The sequence below is a fragment of the Amyelois transitella genome, chromosome Z, assembly GCF_032362555.1.
Source record: "Amyelois transitella isolate CPQ chromosome Z, ilAmyTran1.1, whole genome shotgun sequence".
NCBI classification, from domain to species: domain Eukaryota; kingdom Metazoa; phylum Arthropoda; class Insecta; order Lepidoptera; family Pyralidae; genus Amyelois; species Amyelois transitella.
In genome coordinates, this window is record NC_083535.1 from 307500 (window position 1) to 322456 (window position 14957).

The window sequence follows — 14957 nt, forward strand, 5'->3', positions numbered from 1 at the left end:
TAAGAGCAGACTATTACCTACACTAAACTGTCCTAATCGGGACAAATCTATGGCTGCCAACGAGATAACTTTTGTTTTTTTTTTCCCGTTGTAACAACTTGAACAAAGTTCCAAGAGAAGGCGGCTGACTGATCTGTAAGATTAGACATGCAAAAGACAAACTAAGCGAATGGATATCATCGAGTGCAGCTTATTAAATAGATGGGATTTCCCTGCAAAGGTATAGAGATCCGATTGGGATCGCTTCGTGTAAAAACTTGACTTACCCAATACGCAGTATTGTGGTCAAAAGTAGCACGCCAAGCTCCTTTCAACAGTGGCGAGAGTTTCAACAGGACTTACGCCAGAATGAAGGCCGAACTCTCACTTTCTGTGCCCTAGCAGTCCAGCATCTTCCTGACAAGAAGATCTAAAGTAGGCATGCCCTCGTCAAAGAGGCAAATTAACGCGCAGTTGACGTGGCTTTTTCTCGTTTTGGGCAACACGAATTTAGTGAAAAAATTGCAATATTACTTCTTAAAACATATAAATATAAAGATAATACTACTAATAGTGGGAAACTTCAATTCATTATAAAACCCGTGAAATGAAAAGCGTGTATTGCATCAATCCGTTCCGTTTATTATTCAACTCATATTTTTCTCATATAACTTATGACGTAAAAATTAAAAAGCAAAAAGACAACTAATACATAAGTAGAAAAGGCATTGAGTTACTTGTAGCCATATGCATAAATAGTTCAAAAGTAATACTTAACTGTAAACCTAATCTTCACTTAAAATATAAATGAAAACTTTCAAACTGTCAACGTTTGTCTTAACTTTGAACTAAAATGTGTATTCTTAAATGAGGTGACAACAGAAAATCTCATTGAAACAATAATAATCAAGCAACTGAAATAAATACTCGTCAAATTAAATCCTACATAAAAACATAAAACAAGGAGCCTGATTACACACTTGCGCACTTATGAAGAAAAATCCACTAAACTTATTTTTAGAAAAACTAGCCTTAACAGAAACACACCATTTAGATAACTTAATGTTAACAAACTTGAAAAAAAATAATGTCCCACTTCTCATCGTAAAAAACACAATAAAAATGCTAAATAAGATTATATAAACCAGAAACTCAACAACAGCAAATGAACACATTTCTTCAAGAAATCTTGATCATTTTACAGGACCTTGATACTACAAAATCCGAATAAGACTATGGCATTGTAAGTATTGGCGAATTTGACATCGCAACTTATAGCTATGGCACTTAGCGTGCGATGCCAGTGTACAATATGGCATTTCTATTGTTGTATTATATTATTTCTAATTCTATGCTGGATTTAAAATTACGCCGGCGAGACGCGCCGTCGACCAGCGCGGGCCACACGCGCGCTTGTCTGGCGGACCTCTGTGAAAGTGTTCGCGCTTTAGCAGCGCTGACCGACGCATGAGACGTTGTGCTTCTCACAACCGACGCGTTTTATCTGCGTTACTATAATAGCGTTAGTGTAATTGACGACAGCCTTTGAGGCGCAGCGGTAGTACGCTTGTCTGTGACACCGGAGGTCCCAAGTTCGAATCCCGGTCAGGGCATGATGAGAAACGAACTTTCTCTGATTGGTCTGGGTCTTGGAAGTTTATCTAAGTATTTATTATAAAATATAGTATCGTTGAGTTAATATCTGTAAGTGTATGTGTAGTAATCTGTCTTACAGGTTTTCCTAGTATAGACACCAGTCTCTCACATAGATCATTATTTTGTAACTGCATGGTTCATCTTACTTCTTATTTTTTAACTGTGTAATTCTATGTGAAAGAGGAAAAAAAAATAAAGAGATATTTATTTACTATAGTATCTCGTAACAAAACTCTCGAACATACTTCGAAAAAAAAAATTGTAACGGCGCGCGTGTGGCCGGCGCTGATCAAACGCGTGACTCTGAACCCAGCAGTTTTGTCAGTAGTGATAAATGGATGTTAGGAGTCGCCTGCGTTAGCCCTGGCGCGCTTGACCCGGCAGATCATTTCGGTCTCCTCATCAACATGATTGTAATCGAGCTCATCAAGGACAGTCACGAGAGAAAAGGGAGTAAAGGGCTGCCCGCCACCTTTAAAGAATTTACTCATGAATTCGATCCTGAAAAAAAAAAGACTTTAGTGAAAAATAATATCATGGTTGGATATATACCTATTAGAACAGCATTTACAATTAATTACATAATCTAAGTTACAAATTGTAAACTCTTTATAACCAAGACAAATTACACAGTTTGTGCTATCCAAAATAAGTTCAAAATATATTTCACGAAATGCAAACAAATTCTTTATTTAATCAGACCCTGGCTGGAACTTGGTAGCCGGCTGTGGTTTAAAAACAATACTAATACCAGTCCGCCAAACAGACTGATTTTAAATGAAGAAGCGGAGCCCAGGCCCGTTACAAAGTGGCAGAGGGTGCACGCAAAGATAAGAGAGAGTAATATACTTATGGCTGCTGATGGAACCAAGAAATTTTCGAGTGGAAAACACGTACAGTAGGTTCATACAGCATACGGCCCCCGCGAGGTGGACCGATGATTTGGTGAAGTTCGCGGCACAACGTTTGAATGCAGGTTGACTCCAACAGAGCGAGGTGGTAATCATCGTGGGAGGCCTATGTATGACGTCCTACCGATATGATGATGATCATGAATTAACTTACCAGTGAAGCCTCAACGCATGTATAAATACGGTGACGCTGTCCATAAACACCAGAAAGCCCAAGGTGATCAATGCCCAAATGGGAAAAACGTAGATAATTTTCAGATAACCCTTCGAGGTGTAATCGCTTAAAGCCAAGTTCCTCATGGTTATCGCCCAGACGAAACGGGACAGCACTGCCGATAGAGAAAAATGTGTAATTCCACTTCACTATAGGGTTAAAACATTAACAAACTCACAAGACTATTTTGGCTAACATCATATTGTTATGTATTTAAAAAAAATATATATATTTTATGCAAAACTAAATATTAATTATGCAATGCGCATAGAGTTAAGAACATTCAGATAAATGTTCTTTATGCGCATCGTATCTTCGATTTGTCTAGGAATATTGACTTAGTTGAGCATTACGTATGAACATACCTACAAATATTTGTACAGAACAATAAAACCTAATCAAAATGTTATGACAAAACTCGTACAATGTTGTTGTTAATCATGTTGGATATGTTGCTCTGCGTGGTTTTAAATATTTTACAAGTAGCCCTGCATTGAGACATGACATATTACATATTAATGGTCATGCACTTTATAAAATGTGGTTCTGAACCATCGCCACGAGTTACAAGTGAGTCTAGGTATGTAACAAGTAGCCCTGCATTGAGAGACATTATTATGTTAATGTACTTCATAAAAAGTGGTTCTGAACCATCGCCACGAGTAACAAGTGAGTCTTACATGTGTGCGCCATAGATATGGCCCAAAGTCTCAGGTATGAGGCCATGTGGCTGACTGCGGCCAGGCCATACTCCATGGTGCGGAGACAACGGTGGGCGAGCAGACTCTTCAGCTTCACATCAGCTGATTCGTGCTTCTTGTACTCGCCCAACTGGCAGGGGCCGTGGAGACCGCTTTGCTGTAAAACGTGTACATTGGAAAACCAGAAAAACAAATTTAAGATAACTTGTAACCACCCGTAGGTTTAAGCTAGGTTAGTGGGTTAATAAAAAGGGAATCGAATACGGCTGATACTCAGATATGACTGACCTGCAAATAACGCAGTTGTAGCCTGTACTTGATGTATATATATAGCGGGGACGCCAACAGCATGACGGGGAAGCAGATCAATGCAATGTGGTAAAGCATTCTCTTCTGTTCGAAATTCTGCGGTTTCTCCTTCAGCGAAAGTTCTCTCCAAAACATAATGTCCAAAAATTCTTGTCTCAAATTTGGCATAGTAGAACGATTATCTGCACAAAATCACAAGTTTATGCTGTACAAATTCGTGACATGGTAGTTTAGAAGCACCGATTAAAAGCGCAACGTTTTTTTTTAAAAGTCGATAAATTAGAAGTAACCATCGAAATAAACATATGTATTTAGAGATCAGGAAAAAGAGCTCAAATCAACACAGTCGTCAAAATGGCTTTAATTTTGGACGATTTTATAGATTTAAACAAGACATAGGTGATGCTAACTTTTTTGTAGTGTATTTCGCCAGCTCAATTCTTCAATTCAATTTTAAATTCTAAATAATGAAAACAACAAAAATTTCGCTAATGTGGAAATGGAGTTTTTGACTGATAATCCAAGGCAATTATTACTTATATACATATGTAGATAAGTAAAATAAAAGATAGAAGATAAAGATAAAAGAAAGGACAAACAAGACTAACCAATTGCCTTTTTAGTGAACGAACAAATCCATTTGTAAAACATCATGTAACACAGCCACCCATAAATACACCAGATGAATAGAATTCGCGGCACGGTGTGACATATTATTGCGTAATACTTCTTGAAGTATCTGAAAAATTATCAGAATAGAAGAACATGTGTCATATCGCTCATAAATTCTTGACAACCTGTTCAGAAACCCTGATACGAGTTAATGATGGTTTCGTAACGACCAAAGCATCCAATGGTCCATTTCAAAAGATTGGTTTCGTAGATCACCCGCGAAGAGGTGACAAACAAACAAACTTACTTTCTCATTTACAACATTAATTGGGATTGATGTATTCTTCTTTTAGGCGATGAGCTGGCAACCTGTCACTATTTGAATCTCAGTTCTATCATCAAGCCAAAAATCTGAACGTGCCCTATCAGTCTTTTCAAGAATGTTGGCTCTGTCTACCCCGCAAGGGATATAGACGTGACCATATGTATGTATGTATACAGGTGAGGCTATCATCAAGTATACTTACACCATGTTGAAAATACTGAGAATGAGTCCTAGAGTGAGATGTGTCACTCCGAGGATAATCGCTAGTTTCATCTTCAATGAATTCTCTATCTCCAACCCGTTCAGTGCCATCTAAACATTAGTCAATACTTATAAATAACTCACATATGTACATACATATAATCACTTTTATATCCCTCTTGGGGTAGAGTCACATTCAGCTGTTTGGCATGATGATAGAATTGAGATTCAAACCGTGACATGTTGCTAGCCTATAAACTTTCATCTCCCACTTTAGAATTTTGGGGTAAAAATTAAAAAATAAGGGTTTTTAACTACATGCATTCCAAATTTCGTCCAGCAGTTTAGCTGTGAAAGCGAAACAGACAGTCACGCAGACTTTTTAATTCAACAAGAGATCCTATTGGCTGACGTTTACAACCTGCGCAGGAGGAGAACAATATGCTCTCTTCGCTACCTATTTATAAAGAAAGAAAACAATATATCAAATCATTAACAAGTGCTGTGTGGTTCCCGGCACCAATATAAAAAAAGAATAGGACCACTCCATCTCGTTCCCATGGATGTCGTAAAAGGCGACTAAGGGATAGGCTTATAAATTTGGGATTCTTCTTTTAGGCGATGGGCTAGCAACTTGTCACTATTTGAATCTTAATTCCATCTTAAAGCCAGATAGCTGAACGTGGCCTATCAGTCTTTTCAAGACTGTTGGCTCTGTCTAGCCCGCAAGGGATATAGACGACGACTATATGTATGTATGTATTAACAAGATTTATTGATATTAACATGATCAAATCATACCTTTACACCTGGGTCGATGCCATATTTATAAATATAGCCTGTATCGGCCTTGGGATTCATGTGGAACTGCAAGTAATACTGCAGGCGATCCACAGGATGCGTGTTCAGCCAGTAACCTGACATCATCTTTGAGTGCAAGGAAAACCATTCGTTGTACATAAATCCCATGAAAATTGAAAAGCAGCCCATCAATAGAATGATGTATCGACCTGAAATTCATTAATATTTCAGAACTATGATTGATTTTGAACGACTTTAAATCACAATCAATCATAGTTTACATAATCATCACAATCAATCAGAGATTAATCGAGAGAATCGTGGCAAGTGAATCTCAATTCTATCATTAAGCCAAATAGCTGAACGTAGCCATTCAGTCTTTTCAAGACTGTAGTCTCTGCCTACCCCTCCGGGAAAAAGGTGTGATTTTATGTACATATGTATGTATCAATCATTGCTTTTAAACTAGCTTTCGACCGGTTCGCTCGAATAGAAGCAAAGTTTAAAATGTCACCAATGTACCGATGACTCTTTTCTGATTTATGTACATTCGTTTCAGTGCTAGCCGATTCTCTCAGCATGACCGGATCAGATTATCTATACCTACGGTAAGGTTCGAGTAAAAACCTGACCCAGTATCATTTTCAATTGCGCATCCCTAATGACAGAAGAATGACTTCCCAACCCATGGGGTAAATTTTTGGTCATAATTAAAACAAACTACATCTACCATCTTGCAATTAATTTGAATACTTGTTTCGCATCATGCTTATCCTTTTTTTTGTTTCTACATACATACATGAACGTGGCCTATCAGTCTTTTCATGACTGTTGGCTCTGTCTACCCTGCAAGGGATATAGACGTGACCATATGTATGTATGTATACATACATACATACATATTTGATTGAGATTGAGAGGCCACGCTTAGCTATTTGGCTTAATGATAGAATTGAGATTCAAATAGTGACAGGTTGCTAGCCCATCGCCTAAAAGAAGAATCCCAAGTTTGTAAGCTTATCCCTTAGTCGCCTTTTACGACATCCATAGGAAGGAGATGGAGTGGTCCTATTCTTTTTTGTACTTTGTTTCTCCTGAAAACCAACCTGCAAAGATCAGGTGCCACACGTCATTCTTGGTCCGACGAGGAAGATATTTCTTCTCATTGTTGATCATCCATGACGCATAAATAAACAGCAGAACTCCATGCCCCACGTCTCCGAACATGACGCCGAATAGGAACGGAAAGAGAATCACACTGAAAGTACCTGTAAATCAAACACTGATGAGATATAGCATAGATATAGTGCCGTGTGGTTCCCGGCACCAATACAAAAAAAGAACCAGAGACCACTCCATCTCTTTTCCATGGGTGTCGTAAAAGGCAACTAAGGGATAGGCTTACAAACTGGGATTCTTTTTTAGGCGATGGGCTGTGGCAACCTGTCACTATTTGAATCTCAATTCTATCATTAAACGAAATAGCTGAGCGTGGCCTATCAGTCTTTTTTTTAAAGATTGTTGGCTCTATCTTCCCCGCAAGGGACATCGACGTGACCATATGTATGTATGTATGTATCGGTAACAGAAAGCTTTACGTGCCCAATATCTTTCATCTATTACTACTGTATAAAAAAATGGACCTGGGTTCAACTCCTTGTACCTCCCGCAGTCGTAAGAGTTGATGATGCTCTGGAAGCCCTTGGTGAACCTGGTGGTCTTGTAGCTGGTGGGCGGAGTCTCGTCCGTATACATCCTCACTATGAACGAGCGTGCTCCCGCCAATTGCTAAAATGAATTCAATACATACCTATAATAAAACACATTTTATTTTTCCTCAAGTATTTGCTTAAAAACAAAATTGGGCGATCAAGAAACTGTAGTAGAGTATGTGAATAAAAAACAACTGTTTGCCTGGTCATTTACATCTATACATATAATAAAACAGTAAAAATATTTTGTCTGTACATTTAGTATTTTTGACTGAAATGGATAGAGGGACACTTAGAATGAATAATAGAAAGCAAAAATATTTTTTTTTAATTTCTTGTCTGTCTGTCTGTATGTTTGATCACGTTTATCTCCGAAAGTACTGGACCGATTTACTTAAATCTTTCACCAATTGCTTTGTTTTAACCCAGAAAAATATTTAAAGTTTGTTTCATCAAAATCGGTTTACTAAAAAAAAGTTATCGTCATTTGAATGAACTCAATGCATGAGTTTGCCTGCAAATAAGTTTACGCGGAAAAATTCGAAATTAACGCGGACGAAGTCGCGGGCAACAGCTAGTACATACATAATAATCACGTCTATATCCCTGGCCGAGTAGACAGAACCTTGAAAGTCTAAAAGGCCACATTCAGTTGTGTGCCAAATTCAGCTTAATAACGATCCGAATAGTGATAGTATACTAACCAATCGCCACGAGAAGATTCCCGAGTTAACAGTCTTACCCTTAGTCACCTTCTCCGGAATCCATTAGGAAAATATGTGGACTGGAAACCACATTATGTATACCTTATTTAGCTAACTTACCGAAGACTTTTCCAACGCATCTTCGACGTCATTGAAGTTCCTGTCAGCCATCCAGCACTGGCCAATCAGAGTGTTGCTGGTGATGTCCAAATTCATCATGTTCATGGTGTGATAAATGGCTTTTGCTTTCCTTATCTGGGCCATCCAGGTCTCCCACTGGCGACCAATGTCGCGAAATGTGATGGCACGCTGGATTTTAGTCTTTTGCAGTACCTACATACATACATATGATCACGTCTTTATCCCTTGCGGGGTAGACAGAGCCAACAGTCTCGAAAAGACTGATAGGCAACGTTCAGCTATTTGACTTTAAGATAGAATTGAGATTCAAATAGTGACAGGTTGCTAGGCCATCGCCTATAAGAAGAATCCCAAGTTTATAAGGCTACCCCTCAGTCGCCTTTTACGACATCCATGAGAGCGAGACGGAGTGGTCCTATTCTTTTTCTATTGGTGCCGGGAACCACACGGCACATTGTAAATAAATATAAGAGGAAACTGATTAACTGCCCTCGTGACGCCGTTTCTATCGCGCGGTATCTATCGCTGTCCAGTTTGAAGTCACAATAAAAAGCGATACAATAGTTTTTCGCGCGTTAAAAACGACGTCACGCGTGTTATTCTACAGATGTTAAGCCAACTGTTAAACGTTACCCTTGATTCACTTCGTACTGCTGGCTCTCTCTACCCCGTTAGGGATAAAGGCGTGATATTGTGTATATGTATGTGTATATCTAGGCGAACGTATTTTGATCAAATTAAGGACGTCCTGGTAAAGGGTCAGGTCAAAAGTACCCGAAACCGCCGAGCTTGCATGAAGAGAGTTATGAATGTGGATGAAGCGAAGGAAATATGCAGAGATCGGGGCAAGTGGAAAGAGGTAGTCTTTGCCTACCCCTCCGGGAATGAGGCGTGATTTTATGTATGTATGTATGTACCTATGTGTTTATCCTAAATTTTCAGTGATTTATTAAGTTGATTCCCGATATATCCAATTTTCGTTGCGTGACGTCATGGTGCTGGCAGGTTGTCCAAACGCTTTTTATACGCGCTGCGACGTAATCCGGTCGGCCAATGAGACAAAAGATATATCCTCTTTCAGAAAAATATATAAAATTACTAGAGGCCGCCCGCGACTTCGTCCGCATGGAAACCCTATCAATCCGCTACCTACCTCCAATAGGGATGTGGACTATTTTTGGGAAAGTGTTTAAAACCATGCATAAGTACCAAATATAACCCAAACTATTTATTATTATTTTTTTATTTGAAGTAATACCTTTAAAATAATTTATTTAAAATTCCATTTAAAATTTCGCGCTAAAACGCGGATACCTGTCAAACGGCCGCTGTGATGTCACGCGTTATAAAATATTGTCGAAGTTGTATGCAATGAATAGTTATTTCTTAGTTGTGTGATAATATTATGAATTCAAAATTTTATAAATATTGTGCGGTGCCGCAGTGTAAAATTACAACTATTAAAACACCTGAAAAACTGTTTATTCACGATCCACGTACAAAAACGATGCTGAAAAATTGGGTTCAATTAGCCCTTCGGGATCCGGCACTTGTATCTACACAAAGTAAAATGTATTTCTGTGTGGATCATTTAGATGTAAGTTTGATAATATTTGTTACATTTACTTGTATTAAAATAATTTTACTCTTCAAGTTTTCAAAGACGGAAACTCGAATTTTTAGGTTAGAAATAAAGTAAACAATGTTTCTTTCGTATTTTTAATAATAGTTGCCAATGATATGGAGAATTATCCAGAATATCATTTGATGGGCACAGTATCCCAGATCAGACTGAGAGCAGGTTGTGTGCCAAGAAAGTTTGCATGTCAACCCGATAGAAAAGACGAACCGAAAACATAACAACTCGACTATTAGCAGTTAAAAGGCAAAGATTGGAATCAATAGCGGAATGTGAAAGAGAAAAAGAACAGACTCATTCTACACAAAGTATTTCCGTGGCTAAGATAATCGGACGGTAATCACGGTAATAATATGATCCAAATATCAACAAACACCATAGTATTTGACAGCGAAAATTCTTGTATTGCAACGCGTGACATCACGCATTTTGATTGGTGTTCATTGTCACGTGACTTGAGGGTGAAATATTTAATTACATTTTATTAAATAAAAAAATAATCCCTTGTTTATTGAGAAAAATATTGTGTTTTTTATTATTTTTACTATAGAAACTACCTTTTCGTGGTAAAATTTTGTACTTATTTGAGTACAGTCCACATCCCTATTCAGCTACCTACATTGACGACTGACGTTGTAAATTATATACATCGTCCGTTCAGGTTATTATTTTGGCAACGATTGGTAGGCGTACATAGTATGCGTTGTACGGAGACATAGCGTTCTTTTTGGGTACTTTTAATCTCAGCTAAACCTATAGTTCCCGTGGGATTTGCGAAAATCTTGTATTCATGACGGCCTCTGTGGCGCAGCGGTTGTACGCTTGTCTGTGACACCGGAGGTCCCAGGTTCGAATCCCGGCCAGGGCATGATGAGAAAAGAACTTTTTCTGATTGGCCTGGGTCTTGGATGTTTATCTATATAAGTATTTATTATAAAATATAGTTTCGTTGAGTTAGTATCTCGTAACACAAGTTTCGAACTTACTTCGAGGCTAACTCAATCTGTGTAATTTGACCCGTATATATTTATATTATTCATTTGTACGTGGCGCTAACAAACCATCTAAATTCGCGAGCGTTGATGGCGCTAAATCGCAAAAGAAGTTACGGGTACAAGCTTACGAGTACCTTGTCCATTTCATTCATCCTGTCGGCCAGCTCCCTGATGGTGGAGACCCTGCCCTCGTGGGTCTCCGGCCAGCGGTACAGGTTCACGTTGAACCCGTTACACACCTTCAGGACGCGCTCCTGCATCTCCTCCCCGTGACACACGATGACAAACGCCACTTTGCGTACGTCGCGACCCTGAAAAGAACTATTCGCTCTACAAGAAATCGCATAGCACGTCATGTCTTTTTCCTTTGTGGGGTAGACAGACAATAGTTTTGAAAAAACTTGAAGGGCTTCAGTTCAATTCGGTTGGGACACACTATGTGTTTCCTTCATTATCAGACCAGCGTTAATGTATTTGTTCCCTTAACATCTTTCTGATATGCACATTATCTTATCTGATATGCCGGAAACTTATATCCAATTAAGAGTCTGGAGAAGTAAAAATTATAGTGCCCGTGGCATTTGCAAAAAGACTGTATTCTTTTGAAGGTGGCGCTAAATTCGTCGCTTTTTGTAGGTGGCGTTAAATTCGTTGCTTATTGTAGATAACGCAAAATTCGCGCGGGCGAAGCGCCGTGTGGTTCCCGGCACTAAAAAAAAAGAATAGGGCCACTCCATCTCGTTCCCATGGATGTCGTAGAAGGTGACTAAGGGATAGGCTTATAAACTTGGGATTCTTCTTTTAGGCGATGGGCTAGCAACCTGTTACAATTTGAATCTCAATGCTATCATTAAGCCAAACATCTGAACTTGTCCTATCAGTCTTTTCAAGACTGTTGGCTCTAAGGGATATAGACGTGATTATATGTACAATGTTTGTATGTATCGCAATAATTACCGTTGTAGGATTCTGAAATTTATCGTCATTCGGCGCCTCCTTGTAGTAGATAGTTCCATGAGAGATCCTCCACAGCATGGTCTGGAAGTAGAAGGTGTTGGCGCGGTCAACGACCCCGGTGATGATCTTCAGCTGACGTCGGTCGTACGGTGTAGGCGGCCTACAATCATCGAATCAATTGATCATCATCCTCCTGGCGTTAGTTGGTCGTTGGTTCCTCACGAGAGCGGCCCGGGGTCCAATTATGGATATAAAATTCCATCCTTCATTTATATGTAGGGAACTCGTGAGTAATTTTTAAATCATACTACGTGACACATCCGTGTACCTACATAGTTTTAAATACACCAATTTTTCATCAACCTAATTCTATTACACTGTCTCTGAATTAGACAGCATACGGTCATACAAACAGACAGACAAACATGGCGAAACTATAAGGATCCCAATTTTTATCTTTTGTCCCCGGAAACCTAAAAAATAAAATTGATTCAAATTGCAACTAACTGCATCTGTTTCGGAAACTTGGTGTATCTTGACTCCACGTCTCCGAGGATAGGATCCAAGTGGTTCAAAACGTAGTAAATCTCTTTCGTTTCAGACCTCAACTTCTTGAGGTTGGTTTGGTTCGCTGTCATATCTTTCACGTCTTTCGAAACTGAATCTATCATATTCTGGAAAAGAAAGAGTAATTATGAAATTTACAATAGGTGACCAATCAAATCGGAGACATTCTGGTAAAAGTTCAGGTCAAGAATTCGTGAACCTTTATGGTATTCTAGCGAAGAAAAAGAAATAAACATAATGGGCTGCTCCTATTTCCATGCACATTGTAAAAGTCAATCAAAGAAGCAAAATCCCTTGATTCTTTTTAGTCTATCTGCCACTATCAAGTCACGACATGTGTGTGAGTGCGTGTAAAAATACCTCAAATTCGAACATGTCTCTCGGGGCCAGCGGCTTGATGTCAGCCAGGTACCTCACCCTGGGTATGGCTATGCCGTCCTTGTGGATCTCATCACGGATGTTTATCAGAGTCCGCTCCAGGTCCGCACAGCGACACAGCTCCGTCACGAAGTGCCGGTCAACTGGTGACACATTGGGGTTCATCTGAAAATGAAATAAATACATAGGTATATACGTAAATACAAAATGCCGCCTTTTTCCCGGAGGGGTAGGCAGAGACTACATACATACATACATACATAAAATCACGCCTCTTTCCCGGAGGGGTAGGCAGAGACTACCTCTTTCCACTTGCCACGATCTCTGCATACTTCCTTCGCTTCATCCACATTCATAACTCTCTTCATGCAAGCTCGGCGGTTTCGGGTACTTTTGACCTGACCCTTTACCAGGACGTCCTTAATTTTATCAAGATACGTTCGTCTAGGCAGAGACTACATCTTTCCATTTGCCATGATCTCCGCATACTTCTTTTACTTCATCCATACTCAGAACTTTCTTCATGCAAACTTGGCAGTCTCGTGTAGTTACCTTACCCTTGATTACTAATTTTAAAAAATCTCTTGTTAATTCGCAAGACTACAAAATTTATACACTTAGCTCTGTCTCATCCCAACTTATATTATAAATGCGAAAGTAAATTTATTTGTTTGTTTGTTTTCTCTTTATGCGTTGTCTACAGAACCAGCCTTCTTGTAATTTTGCGTAAATATAATTAAGAGTCTGGAGAAAGATATAGGGTACCTTTCATCCTGGCAAAAACTATAGTTAACGTGGGATTCGCGGAAAACCTCTATTCTTTTGCAGGTGGCGCAAAATTAATCGCCTTTTATAGATGGCCCTAAATTCTTTGCTTTTAAAAGGTGGGGCTAGATTCTTTGCTTCTTGTAGTTTCTAAATTCATTGCATTTTGAAGATGGCGCCTAATTCGTCACTTTTTGCAGGTAAAATATACAGCGGCTTTGTACATGACGCATGAGGTACTATGCACCTGTCACTATTTGACATCTCAATTCTATCTTTGAGTCAAACATCAGAATGTGGCCTAGCAATCTTTTTAAGACTGTTGGCTTTGTCTAATCCGCAAGGCAAGACGTGATTAAGGGCTTAGTACCTATATTAACCTGGCTTTTCGCTGAGACGTCACAATTCACTATTACTAACAGCTTACTTATATCGTCATACATTATAAAAGGTAAGTCACTTCTATCAAAAGTGCCCTAAAACGACGCGTGAAAGAATTTACGTGTGTGAATGAAGCTAAAACAATAAGTGTACAGATGTAGTGTCACCGTACCACCACACACGTGAAAGAGGAGTTATATCTCTGTATCATTTATATTTCTATAAATGAGAACAGCAGTTGCACTTACATCTATAAACTGAAGACACTCCATTTCACCGATGGCAGAAAGATTCTCAAAAGCCGCTTCCGACTGGAAATACACATCGCATTTCGTCATATCATCACTGCGCAACATTTTGCTTAATTATTACGTTATTTCATAGGTCGGGATCAATAAATCTGCTACAAAAGGCAGAGCGGTTACATACTCTCTGCTTAAAATGTTATTTTCAATAACAAAAATAAAGCACGAAGCAATATATGTCAAAAGAAAAGTTGACTACACAATGTCAGTTTTGTTTATTTTGTTTCAAGTGATAAAACCAAAAAGGTCGGCATATCAAAGAGGTTTGCTGAACCACCTATTGATGAAATTAAAATACTCACGTACATATTTGTAATTTCGTCTTTATACCTTACAGGGTAGAAAGGACAAATAATCTCGAAATGACTTCAGTCCGCGTTCCTTCAAAAACACGCCTGTTTCCTGGAGGGCTAGGCAGATTAGTCTCAGAACAACAGAATCAAATTGGCTGATTCAATTTTGAACCGAAAAGTCGAGCTGAGAACCTCTTTATTGGAGTCTATTAAAAAGAACAAGTAAGCTCTTCAGACCGCTCATAGTTTAGAGCATAAATGTCAGAGGACCAATTAGTGCAAAATACTTTGGTATTCATTTCATTTTAATACGTTCTTTACTCGACCTGACTTTTGAGTCTTTTACCATTCATTTCAACCAAAGGACTTGAAATAATATAGCCTCAACAAATTTCTGTAGTTTCAACACTT

At 38.8% G+C, this 14957-nt stretch overlaps 1 protein-coding gene across 1 annotated transcript; it reads right to left on the minus strand.

The window, feature by feature from the left end:
- Window positions 1-1976: 1976 nt before the first annotated feature.
- Window positions 1977-14304, minus strand: LOC106130504 (V-type proton ATPase 116 kDa subunit a1-like). The gene is made up of 15 exons (XM_060953716.1): window positions 14197-14304; window positions 12785-12967; window positions 12365-12531; window positions 11858-12017; window positions 11035-11211; window positions 8246-8401; window positions 7308-7497; window positions 6816-6977; window positions 5710-5918; window positions 4910-5019; window positions 4379-4509; window positions 3750-3952; window positions 3441-3618; window positions 2701-2875; window positions 1977-2136 (listed from the first exon to the last, which is right to left on the minus strand). The coding sequence occupies exons 1-15, from the start codon at window positions 14302-14304 to the stop codon at window positions 1977-1979; spliced, it is 2469 nt and encodes an 822-aa protein (XP_060809699.1).
- Between the last annotated feature and the right edge of the window lie 653 nt (window positions 14305-14957).